Source organism: Mastigoproctus giganteus, chromosome 8, assembly GCF_048544385.1.
Source record: "Mastigoproctus giganteus isolate SK-2022 chromosome 8, ASM4854438v1, whole genome shotgun sequence".
Taxonomy (NCBI): domain Eukaryota; kingdom Metazoa; phylum Arthropoda; class Arachnida; order Uropygi; family Thelyphonidae; genus Mastigoproctus; species Mastigoproctus giganteus.
In genome coordinates this window covers 30449652-30475480 of record NC_143582.1, presented here as the reverse complement: position 1 = coordinate 30475480, position 25829 = coordinate 30449652, and the positions used below count along the sequence as shown (strand labels likewise).

The following is a 25829-nucleotide window of genomic DNA, read 5'->3' as shown; positions in this document are numbered from 1 at the left end:
ACCGTACACGACGCACCGGGTGGAAAAGGCCCGGGTTCGAATCCCGTCGATGACGTGAGGAACTTTAATGGGCTTTTTTCACTCCGTGGCTGTGTTAGTCGGTCTCAGGTGAAGATAGCACGGTCGCCCCCCCCCCCAGAAATGGGTTTTTTCGTCCAGCAAAACAGGCAAATCGACCAGAGAACACGCGCAATTTACAGACTTATTAGATAAACGGGTATATGTAAGAGATTACGGGTGGCCCTAAAAAATAATAATTCGATTTTTTTGATCCTTAGATCAAGTTAAATGGTGTACAACAGTTACCTATGGTCCTTGATACCAAATACCTGGGAATTATTGTAGACAGTAAGTTATCATTTCACCAGCACTTATGATTTTAAGAAATAAAATCAGCAAATTTTCTGGTGATATCATTAGAATTTCAAAATCTGACTGGGGCCTATCACATAAACACTGTTTCTGGATTACAAGGCAGTATTTCTTCCTACAACTACATACGCTGCGGGAGCCTGGTTCCATAGAGTTAAAATAGCTACGTTTCGGGCTAAACTAAATTCCATACAACGCATCATGCTTCTTGGTATTCTAAGAGTGTGTAGAATGGTGTCCACTGCAGCGTTGACCGGAGCGATATCCTTGGATCTACATTTGTTGTATCGTGGTCTTTGCTACCGTATTAAGAGGGAAATTCCTACAGAAATTTTTGGTATAGAGCTCAATATTCGCTCTGACTGTAGAGGCGAAAAGAAAAGATGTTTGAATGAAGTAATCAATTTATGGCAGACAAGATGGGATACCATACTTACTGGAAGAGTGACCAACTTGTTTATCCCGAATGTGACTTTCCTTAATGATAAAAAAGTTCGTAATTGGTTTACACCTAGTTCACAGTCGTCATTTTTGTCAACAGGGCACGGGTCAATGAATGAGAAATTATATGCATTAAGACTAAATAACACGGGGCCAGGGAAAGCTGGCAGCACATACTATATGATTGTCGAATATATGACAATGCTAGGACAGCGATATGTGAAATTCTTGATAGTATAGCTCCAGGACAAGAAGCTATATTTTTAACAGACCGTAGTAATGGGTTTTGATGGTGCCGTTTTTAATTGTTGCACAATTGGAAGATCTACACTTTTTTTCTTCTCTCTCTCTCTCTCTCTCTTTAATTAATTAATTTTATTTATTTATTATTTTTTTATCCCTCTGAAGTGGGCCCCAGAGAGGTTTTTTTTTTCTTTCTTTTTGTCTCATACTCTGAGACCATAGGTGTCCCATCTACTGGAACAGGCCAACCTTCCCGTGGCGTGGGCGAGTACCCAGAATCATCTCGCCTGGTGACTGATGCTTCTGGGTAGCCAAGCGGCCAGAACATTACAACAGAACACACACATAATACCCACAACCCTACACCAACACATTTCTGGCCCTTTTACAGTAGTTCTGTTCTGCACAGAGATACGAGGCGGAGTTGAATTGACGTTCTAGGAGCCGCCCCTAACATGTCCACATGATCAGCCACCATGGATATTCATTTCGAAAAATGAAATGAATATCCATTGTGGCTGATCAGGTACACCCCCCCCCCCCATGTATGTTCCAATAGGATAATACGTTCTGCCACTTCGCGGTATTGTTCGAGAGTGGTTAACCGAACACGAAAGTGACTTCCAGGCGCTACATTGGCCGCCGAATTAGCCGGATATGAATCCCATAGAACATCTTGGGGATTACGTGGATCAATGGACCCGGCACAACGGACTATCGGTGATTTACGGAACGCAACCTTGGCAACATATCTCCTGCAACGTTCAGAGGCCTTAGAGAGTCCATGCCTCGTATGGCGACGGTGCGGTCGGCAGGAAGACATATCCACTATTAGGTGGGTGGTCAATAATGTTTTGACTGGAAAGCGTATTTTAAGGTATGCCATACCCATCCCTCTCTACGCATCTCAAATTTGGTTCTCTTCCCAGAAACTACTATTAAAACCTTCAGAATTACATATCGGATCCTGAGATAGTTAAACAAGATCACTACATAGCTGTTTACGACTTCAAGGGCTGTTTTATATGCTAGCTAACCTGGATATCACGTCGTGGAAACAGATTCTAGTAACAAAAACATTATAAAACTCGAAAAACTACTAACCGAGGGTTCTCGACTTGCTGAAGACCAAGGATTTGCCGGTTCGCCCCCAGAGTGACGCAAAGGATGATGAATAAAGAACCACCATCACTCAAAAGTGGGTTTACAAAGCTGGAAAGTCACAGCGAGTTTTGTCATTCAACATTATCACGATCTACAACAATTTCCAAATAGACCTTGAAAGGTTATTCAAAGAGAAAATCTACAGGACGGAAGTGTTTCAAAATGCATACCTTCAAATCTTCAAATCCACATTTAAATGCAGTAATCATGCGATTTCTGTGTTTATGTAAATATGATAAAATTTTCCATAATCATGCGATTTCTGTGTTTATGTAAATATGATAAAATTTTCCATAATCATGCGAAGGGTACCCAAAAGTCTGACGAACTGTGTATCCCGCTGGAAGAGTTTTACATGACTCTCTACTGATGTCAGATAGAGTCGGAAGGCTAATGGAAGATGATGGTGAAGAACTCTTTGTTTCCTGGTATTCTGTCTTATTGTCAAAATATTTTAACTGATGTTACCATCAGTTAAAATATTTTCCATCAGAAAATATAATACCATCAGAATAAGGTAGAAATGTCACTGGATCCCGTACGGACTCTGCCCGTTATTTCCGAAGTCTCAAACTGAGATCCGTAAAAGCGCAGATTTACTGTAATATTTCAAAATAATATTCCTCGCTCCATCTAATTCAGCATATACACATTTCTATAATATTTTATTCATTTATACAACTTGGGCCAATCGTTTTCATCTTTTTGAATAACTTACCAACCATAACAACTCACCATTTTAGTACATACTCGAAAATATAGATGTTTTATAAATAGACATTTAAAACGCAGAATATGATAAAATAATATAAAGATTCCATTTTTTATCGCAATAATTACAAAGTAAAAAGTTAAAATCTTTATTCACAAAACTTGATTCATTTACAATATTTACCACCTTGCTGTTTTTCTGAAACGTTTGCTGGTCCTCGGAAAACGAATCCACAAATGGAATTAATTGGGTGGGGAGATTCTTGTAAGCAAATAAAGTAGGGAAAAAAACTAGGCAACTTCCTAATACCAGCAACAGAGCGCAAAATGAAGTTTCCCCAGCTTTTTTTTTTTTTTTTTTTTTTTTTGCGACAGACAGCAGTAGGAATGATATGTATACTGTATACTTCCCTAAAGATCAAGATAAACGAATAAAGTTGACTATACAACTGCTATCAAAATCCTAAAAAGTGCATATATTTGAGCAGCAATAAAATGACAGAAATTACAAAACGACAGACAACAGGATATTTTTGCTTTGATAAAAGATTAGAAGTTAACGTTCAGTTTCCATAGCAACCAATAGTGGAAACTGCAAAATGCAAATGGAACTGAAAAACTTAGTAAATATTATTATTATCAGTCTCGTATCGATAAAAAAAGATTATGCTATAAACAGCGATTATTTACCTGAGCTAAGGGAGAATTTCTACGATAATTCACGGAAATTTTTTTATAAAAGTAATTAATCAGGTCGTGGTTTTAAAAACGTTAAATTATCATTTATTATTTGTTACTATAGTAGTAGTAATTATCAATAATACACACACTGGCAAAAAAAAAAAAAAAAAAAAAAAAAACGAACCTTGGTATTTAAGACAGCCACAGATGCAAATAGAAAAGACGCAAAGACAAAGAAAACTGTGACGTAGGATGATAACGTGTTGCCTCGTTGAGTATAAAGACTGCACAGGCTGGCTGTTCGACTGCAGTAATCTGAAGGCAGAATGGGGAAAACGTGAGATCTATCATGAAAACGGTCTTATCGTGGGTGTTCGTTTAGTAGGAGCCACCAGTGGCGGACTGGTCAGGGTGTCCGCTTGCCCAATGGCAAGTGGACCCCCTTGCAATAACATTAAACAATATATTAAAAATGTTAATTGGGCCCCCTTTGTCTCCTGGCAACCAATAGTTTTAGACCCAGTTCGCCACTGCGAGCCACGATTGAAGAAACGAAAGACATAACTGGTTTCTCAAAGGCATTCATTTCGAATGTTTTTAATGACCGGAAAGCAAGCACTTCTTCTACATCTCAAAGGCGTAAATGTGGCAGAAAAACAACACTTCAAAACGAAGCCGTCGTACTCTAAGGAGGACTGTACAGAAAAATGGAACATCCAATGTGCAGCAAATAACATCTAAATTCAACCAAATCCTGAACTGCCCTATTTCAACAAGTACCATGTGCAAGGAATTGAAGAAATTGGGTAATGGCAGTAGCCTGCTTATTCTGAAGCCACTTGTTTCAGAGAAAAACAGAAAAATCCGCTTGCAGTGGTACTGAGAACGTCGTGATTGGAAAGTGGAACAATGGAAGAAAGTCATGTCGTCAGACGAATCACAATACACTTTGTTTTTCATTGATGGTACGCAGAGCGGCGAGAGCCTCACGAAGCGATGGACCTTGCTTGCCTTGTCAAGACAGCCCAATCATCTGGAGGCATTAGCATGATATGGGGAATGTTTTGTTGGTACGGACTGGGTCCGTTGATACCGGTGGAAGGTCGAATGTCATCTAGGAAACATCTGAATTTTGTATCAGATCTACTGTACCCTGCAATATTACACTTTTATCCCGAAGGTGATGGCCATTTTATAGTTGACAATGCAAGAGCGCATCCTGTCACAATAGTACAAGTATAGTTCAGAGAACATGACATGGATTTCCACCATCTTCCCTGGTCCCGATATTAAATTGATCTCAATCCTATTGAGAATGTGTGGGATATTCTGGAGTGAGCTATTCGGCAGCGAAGTCCTCTTTTTTTTTTTTTTTTTGGCCAGTGTGCCAGAGTCAAAAGCAAAAGATGGGAAGAGTATCTGATGCTGGCTGCTGACTTTACCAAACACTGCCAGTCATCCCACGTGGAAACACAGCTGATAAACTACAGCTCTGTCTGAAACCTGCATGCATGGAACAATCAGAAATACATACTAACGACAGACGTGCGAATGTATCTAATAAGTGATGCATTTGCATGACAGGTTGCTGAAAACGTTAGCAAACTGGAAAATCGAGTCAATGCATCTGATAATCAAGATGGAATTACTTCAATGGAAACCACTGGAAATATAGTTAAAACAGTTCACGAAGTGCAAGAAGCAGTGTTTCCGAATGTTGCAAATCATTTCCATAAACACATGTGGCTTGCTAAAGAGCTAAGTTGGCTCCAAAAATTAAGCAATTAATGTAATAAACAAATATCTTTCCCAATTGCTTGGGAACGTGTAAAATCACGTCTGTTGACATTATACCAAGAACCAAACAGGCTAATAACTACTCAGTAAAAATTCTCAATTATCTGTAGCTACCAGGTGTGTCTCCCCTAAATCTCGAGCTCCAGATTATTATTATTTATATAGTGCAAAGCATATAGCTAATAAGCTCCAATTATTATATTGGAGCTTATTAATAAGCTCTAATTATAGCTAATAAGCTGGTCCTGCATAAGCCTCAGGCTTATGCTGCACCAGCCAAAAAAAAAAAAAAAAAAAAAATTGAGTTACCCTGAGAGAGAGAGAGAGAGAGAGAGAGAGCCAAGACATTACTCACCATATGTGAGAGATTGGTGTGTCTATCATGCTTCTTAGGAATCTAGATTCCAAGGCTGGTCTAGATGGAACAAGGCTGGCTGTAAAGAACCTCATGCCACGTTATGATTGAAGCCACCAATATGAAGGTCAGGTTGTATTCATTTCAGTCATTCTTGTTTATACTCCGGCACGACCACCAGGTCAGTGGAGTTTACAATAAATCAATCAATACAAATGTTAATCGTATTTAGCAGTCATGGTCCATTCAAAGAGCGCGTGCTGCTGCACTCGCGCTCCTGACCATCCGGCTACGTCATCTGCATTTCAGTTTAAGCTGCCCCAGTTCTCTATTCGTCTGTTTTTCCATGGGCATCAACAGATGAATAGAGAACTGGGACAAAGAGGCAAAATTATTAGCCTCGACCTTCAAAACTAATCTTTTTCTCATGGTCACCTCTTCGTTGGCTGCTCTATCATTGCAAAAACCATTTCATCTTAGCTCCAAATGGCAACACATATATAGTCTACATGAAAGCACTACGTTAATAAAATGTAGCGTATATAAAGGCTTAACTTTCGTAACTTCTTAGCTCTGAGTTTATCTATAATACAGAGCTGCTCACAGATGTAAAATAAGATAATTACTATAAACCTACACATAATTTTGATTATTGCAATTCATGCTAAGCTAGGTGCTTTAGCTGGTATTAAATAAATTAAAACCAATAAAAGCTTGAGGTAAAAATATCAAGAGCATATCGTACAGACTCTAAGCATGCCTCGCTATAATACATGTTAAAAAGGGAATTTAAATAAATATTTTTAATATATATTTAAATATTAATTATAAAAAAACGTTCGTCCGTGCACTTAATAAGAAAAATGAGCTTTTATTCATTTTGTTCTAACAGCTCTTTCCTCCATTAAAGTATTATTTATATACTTTAATGGAGGAAAGAGCTGACTGAATAAAATGAAGGAACTGATACTAGTGTGACACTTTTACCACGAATGTAACTAATCTTTAATAGTGTTATTTTTAACACTATTAAAGTTAAAAATTATTTAACACTAATTGCGATCTTATTGCATAACATACATGCTTTGCTGTGCATGACGGTTTCATGACTCGGATTACGGTATTATTCCATTATTTATAACTGCACGAATACTCACCTGTGTACAGGAAATTGTTGGTGTGGCCTCCAACTACAATATCTAATTCTGGCACCTTTTCAGCTATTTCTTTATCCCTTTTGAAACCAGAGTGTCCCAGCGCTATAATTTTGTTAATGCCATTTTTTGTCATTTTCGATGCTTCCTTTCTGATACATGGAATTTCATCCTTGAATGTTATTGGACCTATAAACGCATAAAAATATAAATAAATAACATGGAAAAAAATTCTGCGAAATGAGCAAAGAAACTCACTATCAACGTTGCATAATTTTGGTAGCCGACAGCTTTTAGTTTTGTTTACAAAAATTTACAAGTTCACTTCTCTTCCAGAATATTTAACTCAGAATTCAAGAAGCGACATCTAGAATATTTTCATCGTTCTGCTTAGGTAAATTTTATGCAGTTTTAAGTGGGCTTTTATTCATTTTATTCTAATAACTGTTTTTTTTTTTTTTTTTTGAAGATTACGACTTTTTTGTAAAACGTTTTGTGAGGTGTAATTATTTATGGTTCGGTATAAATACAGGGTCATCAAAACTCCAATAGTCTAAAAATTAACATCTTGTGCATGGCTAGTGAATAGGCTTATTTTAAAATGTTTTACAAAAGCCAGATAAACTAGTTTTAGTTAGCTTTTTTGTTCAACTCTTTTTCGATAACAGAAATGAGGATTTAAGGATTGAATTAATTTTATAATCCTATTAATTACAATTACATTTGTAATTATTATTATTCAATTTATTGCATATGCTTCACCCCTGAACAGCCTTCAGCTAGGAGGGTGACTATATACATTTCTACATTATAACTTAGACAGCAGACATAGAAGTCGTACATAAATTACGCATATATAAACATTATTTTCTATAAAATAATACAACAAATAACATCCAATATGAACAAATAAAGCACATACACATATATACAGTGACACAAGCAAAAGGTAGAGACATAAATGCATACATATCGTAATATATATATATATACATACAAACAAATAATAATTTAAAATAAATTAATTCTTCAGCAAAGTAGAGTTCAACGGAGATTCCATCCTGAAGGAGATAATCAGGAAACTTCTACAGTTTTATGTGGTAGTACATGTCCTCCTGTATCTTCTCAGATCTGTACGATTTCTCATCACAGAACTTGTGGGGATCAATCTTTAGGGTGTTGTACGTTTGGAGGATGCTAGACGGAAAAAATCTTCTAAGCATTGTTAAGTTCTGTAATAAGCTTCTTGGGGGAATCCATGCATCGTTGCAAAGGACGCGGGAAAGCCTAAGGCCTACAACAAGATTGTGGTCATTTGAGGCATCAAGACAATTGGTGAGAAGTTGACAGAGGTTGCGCATATTTTCTGCAATGAGCAACTGATTCCAAGGGATGCAACCAAGGTTAGTATACATGATTGATCTCGAGATGGTGAAAGTGTGGCCATTAACACGGTTCAACCACCTTAAAATCCAGTACTCGATACCCATGAATTTTTTTATGTTAGTGAGTGAAGCAGAGGACCAGATCGTCGAGGCATACATGGGAATCGGAACAATACATGTTTGTATGTAGTGAGTGGCAGTTTGTCGTTGTTTACTCCAGTAATTTCTTGTCTTATCGCCCACATTGCTGACAGAGTTTTTGCCTTAGTGTTGGCGAAGTGCTGTTGGAAGGTCAGGCCTTCATCCCAGGCAAGCCCTAGATCAGTGTGATGTGAGACCTTTTGGACCCTACTACCATTTATGTAGATGTCTATGTCCATCTTCTTCTTCAGATTGGTGAAAGACGTTTGTGCTGACTTAGTCGGGTTTATGGATAGGCCAATATTCTCAAGATAATGGTCAAATTATTCTATTAGGGCAGTGGCATGGGCATTGATTGCGTCAGATTTGTCACCATGTTTCGATGAGATGAAGAGTTTTATATCAGCTGCAGTCAAAATGCGTAGAGAGGAAGGGGTCCAAAGCGGCAGCAAAAAATAGTGGAGAAAGGACTGCTCTGTAGATGACGTGATTCGATTGGAACTTTCTATGGTCACCACTCAAATGCCTTTGTTTGAAAATGGAAGCGATGACTTTTAATAAGCTCCCTGTATTCTGAAGTGCCTTTCAAGTATTGTCATCAAGGCATTGATTGAGACATTATCGAAACCAGCTTTAATGTCTAAAAATATTATATCAATCTGTTCTTTGGCGTCCAGAGTCGTTTGGATCCGAAATAGGGTGTCCATTAAATTCGTCACAGTCGATCTCTTTGGAATCACAGTGTATAAATATGGAGGTATTTTCTGGAAAAAATGCATGACAAGAATTGGCAGCAGAGTCTTCTTGAATAATTTTAATAAATTGCAACCTATAGAGATGGGACGAAAATCCTTTTCTTTCGTATGTTTGAATTTAAGCACGGGTTTTACATTATAATGTTTTCATATTAATGTAATTTCAAAGTAATTAATTTCTGTAAATCTCTTGGGATTAAACAAATATTCAATATAATGAATTTAATAAATTGATTACATAAATATTCAAGTTTGCTTATATAATAAATTTTCTGAATTACGTTTAAAAATATTGCAGACCATTTGTAAAAATGGTTTGCAATTTGTAACTTAATTTTTGATGATTCAGTTGATTACTTACCAGGACTAGCAATAAAAGCAGTATCAGGTGTCAAATAACCTATGATACCAATTTTTTGATTTCCAACCTTCATAACAACAGAAGGTTTAATGTATTTTTCCAATTCGGGACGAACACTGAAGTCAGCATTGCAACATATCACTGAGAAGTTTGTTACTTTTAGAAAAGGCAGCAATCCATCGACGCCGTTGTCAAATTCGTGGTTCCCTAAGGCCTGTTCAAGATGAAAATGGAAAAAGTATAAATTTTTGATAAAATAAAATTTCGATTAGCGTATCTATTTAATAAACTGGTGGTACATGCAATAATGAAATTAAGTCTCCTTTCACTTTTCGTGGTTCCAAATGGATTGGCTATAACATATTTTGTTTATGCGGGAGGGGGATGATGAAATCAGAATTCAAAGAAGAACCCAGGGGCTCACATCTGGTGAGTATGTGCTTGGCACACCCAGGGTCTTGAGCTGGATATCATCATTCTTCTCTTTCTTGGTGATTCCTTTCTACTTATCTCTCTCTCAGGGTAATAGGGAAATTTTTTTTTGGCCGGTGCAGCATAAGCCTCAGGCTTCCTTGCACCATATGGCTATTAATAATAATAATAATAATAATAATAATAATGCTGATTCCAACAGAAGTCTCCTTAGCACTGATTCTATAGGATGTGCACGGCAACGCTAGTGATGCTATCCTTTTTTGTAAAAGTATGCGCTAGGTCTCGTATATGCTTCGACAGTCGCTGTGTGATACGTCTTTCAAATGCTTCCGCTGGTTTTCGATTGGGTTAATAACATTAACATTCGGACATCACTCCGATGATAGTTCGTCACATCCTACATAATACAGGACGTAACGAACCACCACTAAGCACCACTTGTCAGACACAACTATAAATATGCTCGTAGGCCTTCCAGGAGACAGTAGTACGATGGTGAATGCAAGATGCCGCGATCGACGGAGTTAACAGACTTCCAGCGCGGAATGATAATAAGCTGTCACAGCAATCGGTCTGTACGCGACATTGAAGATCCCTAGGGAGACGATTGGTGATGTAATCTGCAATAGTGACGATTCGCCACACAGTGCAAGGAAACACTAACAAAAAATAAATAAATAAAATATAGAAACAAGTAGATAAGAAAATACAAATTATATGCTTCCCTCCTCACAGTGGTAACTATCCAGTTGACCTTTGAATTTATTCAAACTGTCAGCTTCAACTACATGCGAGGGTAACTTGTTACAATAATCAACTACTTGCTGGTTAAAAGAAACTTTCCACAGTCTAATGTAAACCTCGACAACTGTAATTTTAATTTATGCCCCCAAATCCTGGAATACCAGGGGCTCATATCTCGTGAGTATGGGCTTGGCACACCCAGGGTCCTGAGCTGGATATCATCATTCTTCTCGCATGATATTGGTTACCACGATCTTGCAACTGTACACAAGCCACTAATCACACCTACAAATACCAGACGCCATCTAGTTTGGTATAAGACCTGCCATTCTTGGATCGGAGAGCTGTGAATTGGAATGTCAAGTTAAGGTACACGGTGTACCAGTATGACGGATGTGTCTGAGTAAGGCAGATGCCTTGAGAAAACCACCGGAAGTGTATCATCCCGACAGCGAAGTCTGGCGGAGATAGCATGATGGTTTGGTCTGGGACTATTGGTTATTTTGAACAAAACTATGCATGGTGAAGCTTATCTACACATCCTGGACAATAACGCATTACGCATGTTGTGGAAGCACGTCGGAAAAGGCCCATACTTGTACCAGCAGGGCAACACTCCACGTCATATGGTTCGTGTTGTGATGGACTCATTTTAGGACACGAGCGTCGAAAAGTTGGATTGGACAGTCCGGTGTTCTGATCTCAAACCTATGGCGAACCTTTGGTATGAATTGGATCATCGGGTGCATGTGAGAATAGACCGTCTAAAACAGGGCTGAACCGGTCTTCGCTTTTGAGGCTGAATTGTGGAAAATATTGGGGAGGGGAATTTACAAAAAACTGGTAGAGGGTGTTCCACGGAGACTACAGGCTGTAATAACGGCAAAAAGTTTCAAAACAGGTCATCACTTTTCCTGTAAATAAGGGTTATTTGTAGATATGCAGGTGTCTAGATATTAATGGTATGGTAGTATTTCATGAAATCAAATACGAGGTTGGTCATACACCAATTTACCGAGAAGTAAATTACCGTAAACAGTTGATGATGAACAATCCAATTGCCGTGAATAATTCATTGAAATTCCTTACCATATAAATATAATATTAATAAAGTAATATAAGCTCTAAATTGCACAAATTATTTCTCGATAAACTGAAAGCATGGGGTCTATCTCGTATACAGCATATTTTTTCGGTATAAACATAACTGCATAATTTTACCTCTGTCATAAAATTTCAGGGATATTCCCAATTAACCAGATTTCAACGGAACGTTCACTTTCACTGTCATCACCGAATCGGTTCCTTGAAAGATGTTGTTTCAGAGGTCTGAATAGATGAAAGCCAGAAAGGGCCAAGTTCAGGACTGTGGCGAATAGGCAAACATCTCCCATCCATTAAGCTGTAAACACCATTGTGGGCAGATGGTCGCGTAGGATATAACATTGCACAGGTTGAACTGATAGCAACAAAAATATACTTGTTTCTTGGACAGGGCCATCGCAGAGCCATCGACCACACATACTATCGCAATTTCTGATGAATATCTTTGGCTCCGTCCTTTTAGAATGAAGAAATTGGTTAACTGTACGCACTTCTTGATTTGTCCACGTTTCAGTATGGTATTCATTTTGGTTTTGCATTTCATAAATTGAGACAAAGGTGAGCTATCTTTTAATAAGAAACAGCACTTGGCATATAGTATGTGATTTTATTCATGCGTGTTTCACCATTGGGGAAGGTACGATTTTTCCTCAAACATTTGTTACCTTACTTTTCAAACAGCCCTCGTATTTTCGTAAAAATTAATACAATAAAACTTTCTGGAATTCTATTTGCTACTTTATTGTATAGCATTAATTTAAAGTGTTTATCCAATTACAGCGGACAACAAATTGAGTCGAATTCGCCAATCTAAATTGAAACCCTAAAAAAAATATATCGTAAAACTAACATAAGCTTGTGACACCATTCAAATGACGTTACATTTTACACTGGAATTATTTGAAATTTATTTAGCGCACTTTCAACGTGTTTGTCTCAATTTATAAAATGCAAAAATAATTCACGTTTAAGTCCTCAGACCGTTACCGTATTTATTGGAAAAATTCAATTGCATATATTTAAAAGAAATTGTAAGTCGTGTGTCAAAAATAATCTTAATGTCTAAATACTTACCATTACATCCAGTCCGAGACGTGGAACAAGATCAGCCACTACCTGCCATCTCAATAGAGTGAACCACGAAGTTCCTTGATAGTAGTCCCCTGCACTTAAGTAAATTACATTTGGTTCCGACTGTTTGATTTCTGTACTCTCGTGTAAAAAACAAAACACAGTTTGTCAGAATAATGTTTATATTTTTATCCGATCATTAATAAACAATATTTGCGTGAAATAATTATGACAATGTAATGTATTATTCGTAAATACTGCAAATCGTTACATTGGACAATGTAATAAAAAAATTCCGTACAATAAATTCATTAAATCTTGTTTCAGAATCTATGTTATATGTTGCTCAAGCAATTCGATTATCATGCTATCAATTAAATTGCTTATTTCTGGAAACAGGAAACGACCGAAACTAATTCCTTTGAGGGAAGGGATTTTTGTGAACGTTTTTCATCATCATCAGCCATTTTCAATCCACTGCAGGATGAAGGCCTCTCCAGCAACTTTCCAGTTCCTTCTGTTTTAGGCAATGGCCAACCATTTACTACACACGAACTCGTGAATTTCATCTGTCCATCTCCGTTGTTGCCTTCCGGGTTTTCTTTTGGCTCCTCTTGAGTACCATTCTCTTATTTCTTAGTCCATTTGTGTGTGCCGGCCGGGCTAGCCAGGTGGGTAAAGTGCCTGCCTGGTAACCCAAAAGTCGCGGGTTCGAATCCTGCCTCGGGCTTGGATCAAAGTACTGCAAAAACCTTGGGAGGTGCACTATGGCCACAGAAGCCGATGCGCCAACAACTACAAAAAAAAAAAAAAAAAAAAAGTCCATTTGTCATCATGTCTTCGAGCTATGTGTCCTGCCCAAGACCATTTCAGTTCTTTAGTTTTGATAAGAATATCCTTTATTTGTGTTTACTGCCTAATCATGTGTTTCTCTTCTTATCTAACAGTCTGATTCCTAATACAATTCGTTCCATTCCTTGCTGTGTACTTTTCAGCTTCTCCTCCATTCGTTTGGTGTGTGCCCAAGTTTCACTTCCATAAGTCATGGTGGGGAGTATACATTGGTTCATTATTTTATGTTTCAGACAAATTTGGACATTGCTCCTCAGATGTTTGGACGTTTTTCATAAAAGGTAAAGGTAAACTGCAGCCATTATCAACCCACTGCAGGATGGAAGCCTCCTCCCTCAACAATTCATGCGGGCGTTTTTCATACCTTGGGCTAACTCGTCCAAGATATGAAAATTCATTCCTCCCTTCTTGAAGGGATTCAGATGCGGGCCAGCGATCATAATAAATATTTTACTAAATTGAAATTTTCAGTGCTCGAAAGCTGCAAAATAACGACAACGGTTATTTGTTGATACTTTTAATTTGTGAATGTCCTGGTGTTTAATGAAAATTATTATTGAAAGGATTTTGAAATTCCTATTTATAGGGTTAATTTTAATGTCATATAGGGTACACAGTGTTATAATTAAAGAGTGTTACTGGTCGGCTGTAGTGACAAATGACATTCAGGCCATTCGTCCATTATAGACAAAGTTCTTCAATGTCTACGTGTTACTCTTTGGTATGGGTTCACAGCAAACTTCATAAAAGGACTGTTCTTCGAAGAGGCTGGAGTCTGTGTCCCAAACTGAGCGTAATCTTCAACAATTGTTTCCTGCCCTCAAGCGATAAGATGTTTGGACACAGTGGAACAGTAAACAATGCAGGATGAAGCTCCGACATATTGCTTAGTTGATGAAACAGCTGCTTTGGGCAACGTTTGATGACCTCATTTCTTGGTATTTTGCCAATTCTTGGCCACTTTGGGGAATTATTTTTGTGATGGTCTTAAGCTATAGCCAATGTACATATTGTTGTTATTGTATAGGGTTGACTGATATTTGGTCTTAAGTTTAGATTAAGTATCTGTTCACTAGTCTTTCTTAAATCTGCTGTACTTTCTTACTCTGTGTTACACGTTCTTCTAGGGGATGCTGTTTTCTCCTTCCCCTAATTTCTATCTCTATTTCCCCTTTCCCCCCTGCTTCCATATTTCTCATTCTATTATCCATTTTCCTTTTCATAAAATACCTGAATACTTTGTATTTTTTACTTTCTCTTCTCTCTTCTATTTCAGGGGATGTCTATTTTTTTCTTCCCCTTATCTTCTGTCCAACTTTCCCTTCCCTTTCAATTCCCATACTTCTCATTCTTATATCCACTTCCTTTCCCTAAGCACCTTGGGGCTCCCAGGCTTGCCTGATAGCCCCAGTAAGAGTTTCAGTTTAAAAGCAGTCCCTGGCGCGCCTCCTCGTGGCCAAGGTTGGGAGTCAGAGGGCAGGGAACCAGGTGTTCCCTGTCCCCTGGCTGCGAAGTCGCCAGGTGCCGGCACTCAACACTCAACATAACAACACACATACTTACACACATATATACACTTGCCGGCCTTGGCCTTTTGCCTTTTCAGATGCTACTGCGGTATATAGGGGAAACCCTGGAGACCGCAATTAAAACAAACACACCTTGACCTTGACCTTGTGCCTTTTGTTTCTGTATGGTCTTGATACTGTCTGTTTTAATCCTGGTGACTTCTAGTAATGGGAAAATCTCAAAATCAAACTTTATAAAGCTTATCAATATTCTGTATCTATGTTATCTGAAGAAGAGCATCACAAAGCATGTTGCTAACATTGCCCGTAGGGTGTGCGGACAACAGTAGATGATATTGCACTCTACTTCCAATATACTTGGCCTTAGTACGTAGCACAGTTCATACAATCGTCGTTCTCCACACACCGGATGGAAAAGACCGGAGCTTGAATCCTGTGAATAACGAGAGAAATTTCTATGGGTATTTTTCACAAAGCTGAGTTAGCCGGTCTCGAGTGAGGGTAGTATGGCTTTTTCTTCCAGCAAACAGCAAATCGACCAGAACACATGCAATTTGCAGACATATTACATACAGCGGGGCTTAGAGGGGAACAGGTATCCTGTGTGTTACCAGACACTCAGTCTAAAACACTGATGGATCCACATATCTTTCTATTACAGAAGATTTAGGAGAAGTCCGGTTGGCCTGCCTCCCTAAAATCCACTCATGCACACCTCAATGGTAAACCCTGTAAAGTCACTTAGATGGCAACGAACGTGTAGAGTGGTTCTCTTCAAGACGCCTGGTCCGCGTGAAGAGGAAAAGACCAAACTCTCCAGCATATGACAGCACGACAAAACAAATGGCTCTCAGTCTCCAGCGGCTTTCACTCCCCCTCTTATGGCAGCGAGAGGATCAGAGTGGAAGCAGAGGGTGCTAAGAATCTCTGGGTACGACCAGGCTGCCATGCACGGAAACTGAACTTTGCCTGTTACAACGTAAGATCACTCATCGGTGAAGACAGGATATTAGAACTGGAAAAGGAATTAGAAAATGTGAATTGGAATATCATCGGTTTGGCTGAAACAAAAAGAAGAAATGAATCACTTATAAGTTTATCAAGTGGAAATCTGCTGTACACCAATGGAAACAGTGAAAGGAGTGAAGGTGGAGTTGGGTTTCTGGTCCATAAAGATTTAAAAAACAACATTTTGGAAAGCAAAAGTACATCACCAAGGGTGCCAAGACTAATACTCAAGATTTCTAAGAGGTACAAGCTAAAGGTCATAATGATTTAAGCACCAACATCGAGCCATGATGATGAAGAGGTTGAAGAAATGTACAACGAAATTGAGAGTCTTCTATATGAGCAGAAAACCCACTACACTATTATTATGGGGGACTTCAATGCTAAGGTTGGAAAACGAAAAAACAGCGCAGAAAGGGGAACAACAGAAAATTTTGGAATTGGTGAAAGAAATGAAAGAGGCGAAGGACTTGTGGAATTTGAAAAATATCAAGAATTGTCAGTAATGAACACTTTTTTCAAGAAAAGGGTGAACAGAAGTGGACATGGAAGAGTCCAAATGGATTAACAACTAATAAAATCGACTTCATCCTCACTAACAGAAGATATATTGTGAATGATGTTACCGTCCTGAATAAGGTAAATGTTGGAAGTGATCACAGAATGGTAAGATATACACTTGATATAGATGTAGGAAAGGAAAGGAAAAAACTGACTCGAGTAAATAATACAAAGGTCTTTGAGATAACAGAAGAGGAGAAAAAAAGCAGTATGTACTGGAACTTAAGAACAAGTTTGAGTTTCTGCAGACTACTCAGGACCAAGATATCGACGAGGAATATTACAACTTTCTGAAAGTGATAAAGCCCAAGAAACCTATAGGGAAAAAGAAATCCAAGGAAGAAAAAAATTAGTCAAGAAACACTTGTTATGATGAACCGAAGGCAACAAATGAAGAGCAAGATAAACACTGACAAGGAGAAATGACAAGGCCGAAGACTACTATAGAGAATTATACAAGGAGCGAGGGAATGATGCCAGAAGTGGGGAAGATGGATTGCAAATTAGCAACACATACGGCATACCCGATATTCTTCCTGATGAGGTAGAACATGCATTGAAGAAAATGAAGAATCAGAAAGCCCCGGGGGAAAATGAAGTTACTGTAGAGTTGTTAAAATTGGAAGAGACATAACACAAAAACTGGCAAGGCTCTTCACAAAGTGCATAAGAAAAAGTGTGATGCCTAAGCAGTGGAATAATGCAATCATAGTTTTGCTGCATAAGAAAGGAGATAAATCAGAAATTGGAAATTATAGACCAATTAGCTTGTTATCCCACATCTACAAGTTGTTCACAAGGGTCATCACTAACAGATTAGAAAGAATGCTTGATGAGAATCAACCGAAAGAGCAAGCTGGCTTTAGGACAGGATTCTCAACTATGGATCACCTTCACGTAATATCACAGCTAATGGAGAAAGCAAATGAATATAAAACACCATTATGCCTGGCATTTGTGGATTATGAAAAGGCATTTGACTCCATACAGCATAAGGCAATGTTTTGGGCACTGGAAAGACAAGGCATAGATATCCCACATATTATGATTTTGAAGAAAATATATGAGAATGCTACCTCCTTTATTAGACTAGACAAAGACAGTAGGAAATTTAAAATCGAGCAAGGAGTTCGACAAGGAGACACAATATCTCCGAAGCTGTTTACTGTTGCCCTTGAGGAAGCTTTCAGAAGATTAGACTGGTCGCAGAAAGAAGTCAATGTGAAGGGAGAGTACCTAAACCATTTACGATTTTCAGATGACATTGTGGTCATAAGCCACGATCCCAAAAAATTAGAGGAAAATCTTAATCAGTTATGCACAGTTAGTAAGGATTTTGGACTAAAGATGAATATGGCTAAAACAAAAGTAATGATGAACAAGTATGCCACAGAAAGGAAAATTATGATTGAAGGAGCAGTAATTGAAAAGGTGGAGTCATATACTTATTTGGGACAAGTTATTAGCTGTAATAATGATAAATGGCTGGAAGTCAAGAGAAGAATAAATTTTGGATGGATAGCATTCAGGAAATATAGTTACATACTGAAGAGCAATATCCCAGTTTGTCTGAAACGTAAAATAATGAACCAATATATACTCCCCACCATGACTTATGGAAGCGAAACTTGGGCACTCGCCAAAAGAATGGAAGAGAAGCTGAGAACTACACAGCGAAGAATGGAAGGAATTATATTGGGAATCAGACTGTTTGATAAGAAGAGAAACACATGGATTAGGGAGCAAACTCAAGTAAAGGACATTCTTATCAAAACTAAAGAACTAAAATGGTCTTGGGCAGGACACATAGCTCGAAGACATGATGACAGATGGACTAAGAAAATAACAGAATGATACCCAAGAGGAGCTAGAACAAAACCTGGAAGACAAAGGCGGAGATGGATAGATGAAATTCATGAGTTTGTGGGTAGTAAATGGATGGCCAGCGCTCAAAACAGAAGGAACTGGAAAGTTGCTGGAGAGGCCTTCATCCTGCAGTGGATTGAAAATGGCTGATGATGATGATGATGATATATACATACAGCACAACAAATTATACGAATAATGATCTGCTATTCAAAGAGGAGAAAAACCATTGATCTCAACTTTTGTCAGTCAATATTTCGTCGTTCGGAGACACAGAAATGTATTTAATTTTTCTTTGGAAAATGTCATAGAAATACTCTCACTTGCAGTGGTAATTGCCATATTTACGAGATCAGTTCTTATTTTCTTCTATCAACTGCTTTTATTCAAATATTAATGTATAAAGTAATAGCAGGATAGTAGCTTAAATCTGTAGATTTATATTTTATCTCGATCGTTAGAAAGACGTACCATTTCCTTAAATGCTTTGTTGATACCTCCAAATGTGAAATTTGCTCTTTTCATGAATATATTATTTATTTATTTATTCAAGATTGGGACTTTAAATCTCTAAGGTCATATGAACGTTAAAAGGCGATTTACAGTTTTTGATTTTCTTGCATTTATCGAAACTTTCTGAAAATACAAGTGAATTAGCAAGGAAAGCTATATCGCACTATTACATTTCGAATATGTGTGAAAATAAAAAAATAAAAATTAAGTAAAACATGAAGGTACAACATAAGGAAGTGCAAGGTTCATGTTAAGTAATACAAGCTTTACATCCCGTAGCTAATAAGTGAGAGAAGAATGTTAAACGTGTACTCCGTTGTATGGACTTTACAACTTTAAGAGACCACATGACAGAGTACACTAAAATTACACGACTAATACTGGACTAATACAGAAAAATTTAATTTCGCTTATTTAATAAATAATTAAATACGTGGCGAAATATTTGTTACTCATGAAAATTGTTGAAGCTAAAGTAAGGGCGGTCGCAGAATTTTCTAAAGGGAGGTGCTAAAGCAGTGTTTAGGAGAATCATTATGCTTTTATCATCATGTAGCCGTAAAATAATTTACGTTATTTTGATCATAAGGGGAGAGCTATAGTGCTTACCTGGGACTACCCCTGGACTGATGGCTGTAAAGTAGGGTATTAAGTACGAACACAAAATACTGCACAGTGCACGCAATGTTCCATAAAGCTAGAAATAAAGCTAGACGGGTTGTTGTAGGGTTTAGTACGCATCAGCAACTCAGGCCATATTGCGCCGTATATAATGTTTGTAAACTGTGGGTGTGCTGTGGCGGATTTTATGTTTGCTGGACATAAAAAAAAAAGTTTCCGGAAGTAAAAAACATGCTATCCTCACTTGAGACCGACGAAATCAGTCACGTTGTGAAAAAGACCCATAAAAATTCCTCGTACCCTTGCGAAAATTCGAACTAAGGTCTTTTCCACCTGATGTGGGTAGAACGATGATTATACCAACTGTACTACACACGAAGGAATGAAGTACACTTCGTGGAAGATATTTTTCTTGCACAACATATGTGAATATTCTGCAAATGTAGTCATTTTGAACACTATAAAAATACGAGAAACCTTCAAAACGTTTTTCGAATTGGCCACAAATGGGTTAGTACCAAAAATTTAATCATCAACATATGAATAATAAAGCAACATTTTTTGTATATTATATATGCAAAATAAAACTTTTTATTTCACAATATTTTATGAAAAATTTTATTTCAACCCCCCCTTGCCTTCTAGGTAACAGAGTAACGGAAATCTCAGAAGGAGAGATTAGTTCTGTCAGCAAATTTCTATGTCTGGAAGGAAACAATCTAAAGCAAATTCCTGAATGAATGAAAAATGTTTATAAGGAGAGTACCCATCATTATACTACAATAACCAAATGAAACAATGAATTGAAACAGCCGAAAGTCTGTTGAAGACGATCGAAGGTTCTGGAAGACCATCTGGTGCTGTTAGTACTGAAACGATTGCTGCTGTAAAAAAAGTTAAGCATCAGTGATTGGCGTATAAAGGTTTCAGATTGCTAGAGAGATACGTACGTCCATTGGTAGCATTGAAAAGAGCATTTTCATGAGTCATCCGCTGAGCTTTTGGCTCTTTTCACTGCCAACCCAGAAGATTTTATTTCCCAATAATGAAACTTCAGATTATTGGTGCCCTAAGAAACAATGAAAACAATGGGACACGCAAGTTCCCAAAATATTTCGTATTCAAATGTCATCCAGCAAGATTACGACCGCAATCTCTTGGGACTGTAAAGTTCAATATTATTAGTTAATTATTTACAAAAGGCGCCCCTGATGAATGGTGACCGCTATGCTCAATTAATGTTTATATTGCAGGATTCTCTCCAATTCGACATTTTATTTCTTCATTATAGTATGTCTATTCACTAGTGGAAGTTTTTCAGTATTCTATTAAAAAGGATCGTTATGTGCTTGCACCTATATCCATCCTACACCCCAGATTTAAAATTTCTCCCACAAGCCACTATAATCTGATCAGAAATCTTAAATATAACCTTAGCGGCAATAGATTTTCAGATGATAGTGATGATGCGATTCAAGTTTAAAAGCTATCTGTGCGTATTATAAGGAGCAAGTTTAGGAATTTTATTAACAAGTTAAAAGCGTGCAGGAAAAATGAAGCAAGTGCATTGAAGCAGAAAGACATTACATCGAAAAATAAAATTATAATTGGAACTAGTATTCTTTTGTTATATATTCGAGTTACGAAACGTTTTGAACGCCTATTAATAGCTTATCAGTACAAAATACATCAAGGCCACGGCGATAATACATGAGGAAATGAATTCGGCAGAAGGAAAAAGTTGGAGTTTATCACCTGTTCTGAACAACTTTTAGGAGTACTTTTGGGCGAACAAAAAACAAACAAACAAACAAAAAAAAGCCTAAAATTTGCGTCTAAAGAAGCTGCTTGGCTGCCTCATGTGTCGATACAGTCTTGAGACACATCTTCATGAAAATTCTGTAAACCTGGGGGGAAGGGGAATGTAGCATTGTAAAGCTATTTAAGCTATTGGCGAAAACCTTGACACACAATCGGTAGCTTCACATGGAGAAAGAGACTCCAGTTGTTCGTCTTTATCATCTTCTGAAAGTCAGTAAGGTAATAAACATATTTATATGAACAGCCGGTCTGTTCTGAAATCAGACGTGTACCTCCTAAATAACTTCTTTTATAAATGCAATATTCACTTGAATAACGTACAAGACATTTTAGGTGCTTTAGGTGCCTTATATGAAAAGGGGTTGATTGTAGGACCTGCTTTGAATGACCACAGTAGTACTTAGGAATCATTGGCAAGTGTGCTAGTGTTGCAACACGTACTGATGGCGGAAATTTCTGGAGAAAACAAAACGGCGACATTTGTTTAGACTCCGTTCAGCGCTAAAAGCATCTCAGGTTTCTAGAAGCCGATGAACTAAAAGATGTTGATAAAGCGAAAAGGGTGTAATGATAAGAAGGTGAAATATATTAAGCTGTGTGAACAAAAATAACGAAACACGAGCATTAAAAACAATTAAGCAATCATGCTATTCTGCCTGAAGAAGTCACTTTGCTTCAAACGACTTTCTTCACAGCAGAGTGACGAGAGGGATCACTATTTCTAGTTTCCAAATTTACTTCAACAGCAAAAATTATGAAAACCTTTTCCACAACTGTCAAAATTGTCCGAGTGATATTTAGCCATTCCAATTCATCGGTCTTAGTAAAACATTTTGGCATTTGAACAGTTGGCCCATAAAGCCCGCAGTAGGGACTCAGATTCTAGAGAATTTCATTTCTAAACAAAAGCTAATATATATATATATATATATATATATATATATGAACATCTTCAACATCTTCAGAATATGTAATAATTCTATATTAACTGGAATTTATTTCCTGAATATGTGAATAATACACAATAGGCATTCCATATTTGGTACAATATTTGTATTGTATCACAATAGGATCTGCAACAAAATCTGCACATCTAATTGTCAAATGTTATTTAACAAATGCATGCTTTTGCTTATAATTTGATTTGCAAAACTAAGGGTTTGATTATGATTAAGGTGGTTAAGCGCTTATTAACTAGATGTCTTCACCCATTTCTAATATTATTATTTTTCCCCCAGTTCCCAAAATCTTTCGAATCCCACAGTTTTCCCAAGAATACTGTAGTGCAAGACGTGACAAGGTTAAAATTCAAATCTCACTTACGAAATATTTTTGAAAACTCCAGAGTTTTCCGATTTAAAAGGAAGGGTGGATTTTATTTTAAAGCGAAATACTTGTTCCTCTTCCTATTGCTTAAAGCGAAGTAAAGAGAAATCAGCACATGGAACAGGTTCCAAGATCTCACATATTATACCTATGGACAGAACCTATCTTTTGTGTAAAAAGTTCCTGTTTTTATTAATGTTGTATAAAATTCTGTTTCTTTTTCTTAAACATTGTTTAAGGTAGATAGGAGGAATTAATTTTTTTTTTATGATTATTCCTTACTTTTACTTTTAAAAATACATGGAATGCTTGCCTGATATTTTAAATTAAGAACGATATATACAAAAGGTTGAATACTCCTGTTGTGGTGCAACCACAACAGTGATTCACCAAACTTTTATACTAAAAATGTTTATTTTATTTTAACGTCGTATATACTGTAATAGAGAATTACTATTTTTTGAGAGAAAAAAAATTGCTATTTCTGATACTAATTCTCACTGTTGTGTACTGGCTGTTTCTATTAAAAGAAAACAGATCTTGTAAATTTACAGTTGCGAAATTATTGTTCTAGCGATAAAGCTTCTATCGTACATGCACAATGCAGGTATTGCACGTAATAATGTAGTGGAAAATGAAAGGAATGGTAAACTAGAGAAAAGTAACCCTTTTCAATATATTTTTTAAAAATATTTTTTTATTTTCTTCACAAAGTTTCAGTAGGTGGCAGGACTGTACATTATATTTCTCGCAGATTAGACAGGAATTGAAATTTCATGGTGGTAAGCAGTTGAAAAAAATATTTATTTCCGTGTATTAATCGTTTGGTGGTTCAATTTTTACGAAATCGTGGTAAGTTATGGCTATCTGGTTTCCTATGCAGTCTTACCTTATTTTAAATTCAGGGTTTATTTATTTTAAAATACATTATATGAACATTATTTATTTAACGGCATTCCATTCTACACTACCATAACGTGCACTTGTTGTCTTTATTATTGAATTCGCAGAATATGAATAATAAAATATTTTACGCATGTTTAAACATATTTTTAATTCAGTGTGATTGCTTTCTGACCAGGTATTTCGAATACCATATAAAAACAAACTTTTTTGATAAATTATCTCTTTCAAGAGAGAATTTAGCAATTTTCAAAATGAATGAAAGCATACATTAAGCCGCTGAGTTGGGATAATATTTAATAGGGAATCTCTTCCTCCCATCGCCAAAGAGCTTTTATTAACTAAATCAACCTTGATAATCTACTGTATATTTACTTAAGAGATATTTTTATCAGTCACTAGCTTTTAGTGTAAGGCTAGTGACTAATGGAAGCGATTATTATACTCGGTTAGCTAAATGAGATGTCAAAGTTATCATGGACAAGAACGCTCCATGAAAAAAATTCTCTATTTTGAAAATGATCAAAATCTTTGAATTACCAGCACCGGTACAACATGTTTTATAAAAAATGAGTTTGCTTATGGTAGTTCGAATATTGAGAACATTATTGATATTTGACCAAGTGAAATTACCTTCCGTGCCTTATGTGGCCCCGTGGGCTGTATTTCCTCCAGCTGCTTCAACTTGCAGTCTCACTGAAGTTATTATTACACTGTATATTATTGAAGCTAAGTAATTTTTAGATATTACAGAGTGTATTTCTTTATTTATTTTGTAATTATATATGTATTTTTTAAAAAAATTATGTGAATGTAATATACTTTTATGTTATTTCATATATGCATGAGTGGTAAGGGGAAGGTAAAAAAATAAAATAAGAGAGAGAGCTGACTTACTTTCGTTAGCTGTCGTGGAAAACCCCCAAAACATCGACCAGCTGTAGCTGCATCATCCGGACACCTTCCACCCACTTCATTAAATTCCACAAAATGTGAATGCACATCGTTAGTGTGAAGGATGGTCAAATTAAATAACGTCTTTACACAGTGTGTTGTTCCTAATATCACCAGCGTAAAATACACCCAATTAATAGTTCGCATTATTAATTAAATATTACATCGAGCCGTTCAGTATAACTTACATTCCTTATCTGTTCGCCGAACACTCGTGCTCGCAATGTTTTTTTCTGTGGGATATCGCTTTATCAGTACGCATGCGCTACAGTGTATTATCTCGTTACAGGTTCAAGGAATTTGAAAGTTTGTAGAGAAATAGCTTGCTTTTCTTTTTCTTTTATAGCAGGTTAGAAAAGAAGCGTTGATACGGTACACTACTCGAGATAAGGAGAGAATGTACTGAGAGATAACAAAGCGTTCTGATGAACTGGGGATTTTTTGAAAATACTGATGAATGACTGTACACATAAAAAAAAAAAAGATTGTGATTGTTCGTAGTTTCCTTTTAGCATTATTTTTATTCGTTGTACAGTAGTATATTGCTGATTCACAGTAGACACCGGAAGTAAATTGCAGTAACTTTCCTTCTTCCGCTATGTCCTAAGATTTTCGCAAGTTTTTAGTACGTCTTGTTCCTTTTGTCGAGCTCGCGTATAAGAGACTACTTCACCCAGGTTTGCTTTTATAAAACAACTTTTGAAATACTATACTGCTTGTTTACTGGGGGTTGTTTGTCAGTGGGAGGAGGTTTGTACCGAATACACGGTTGGTTATGGAGAAGAGTGTTGGCGACTGTATAGGCTGACCGACATGCGTGCTACATGGTTAGAAACTCAGTTATGCAATTCGTGTGTTATAAAAATGCATTATATGTCCTCAGCAAAAATAAAATAGAATAAAAAATGTCCTGGTTTAAAGCGCATGAACAATCATCAGAATCTTTTGTGTTGCTTTGCAC

General features: G+C 37.0%; 1 protein-coding gene across 1 annotated transcript in view; it reads right to left on the bottom strand.

The window, feature by feature from the left end:
• LOC150081406 (snake venom 5'-nucleotidase-like) overlaps positions 1-25015 on the bottom strand; it is a 38226-nt gene extending 13211 nt beyond the window's left edge. The window contains exons 1-4 of the mRNA XM_090380193.1: positions 24812-25015; positions 12918-13055; positions 9561-9774; positions 6922-7107 (exon numbers count right to left, since the gene is read on the bottom strand). Of these exons, the coding sequence (XP_090236319.1) occupies positions 6922-7107; positions 9561-9774; positions 12918-13055; positions 24812-25015 (742 nt within the window). The remainder of the gene's footprint in view (positions 1-6921; positions 7108-9560; positions 9775-12917; positions 13056-24811) is intronic.
• Positions 25016-25829: the final 814 nt, after the last annotated feature.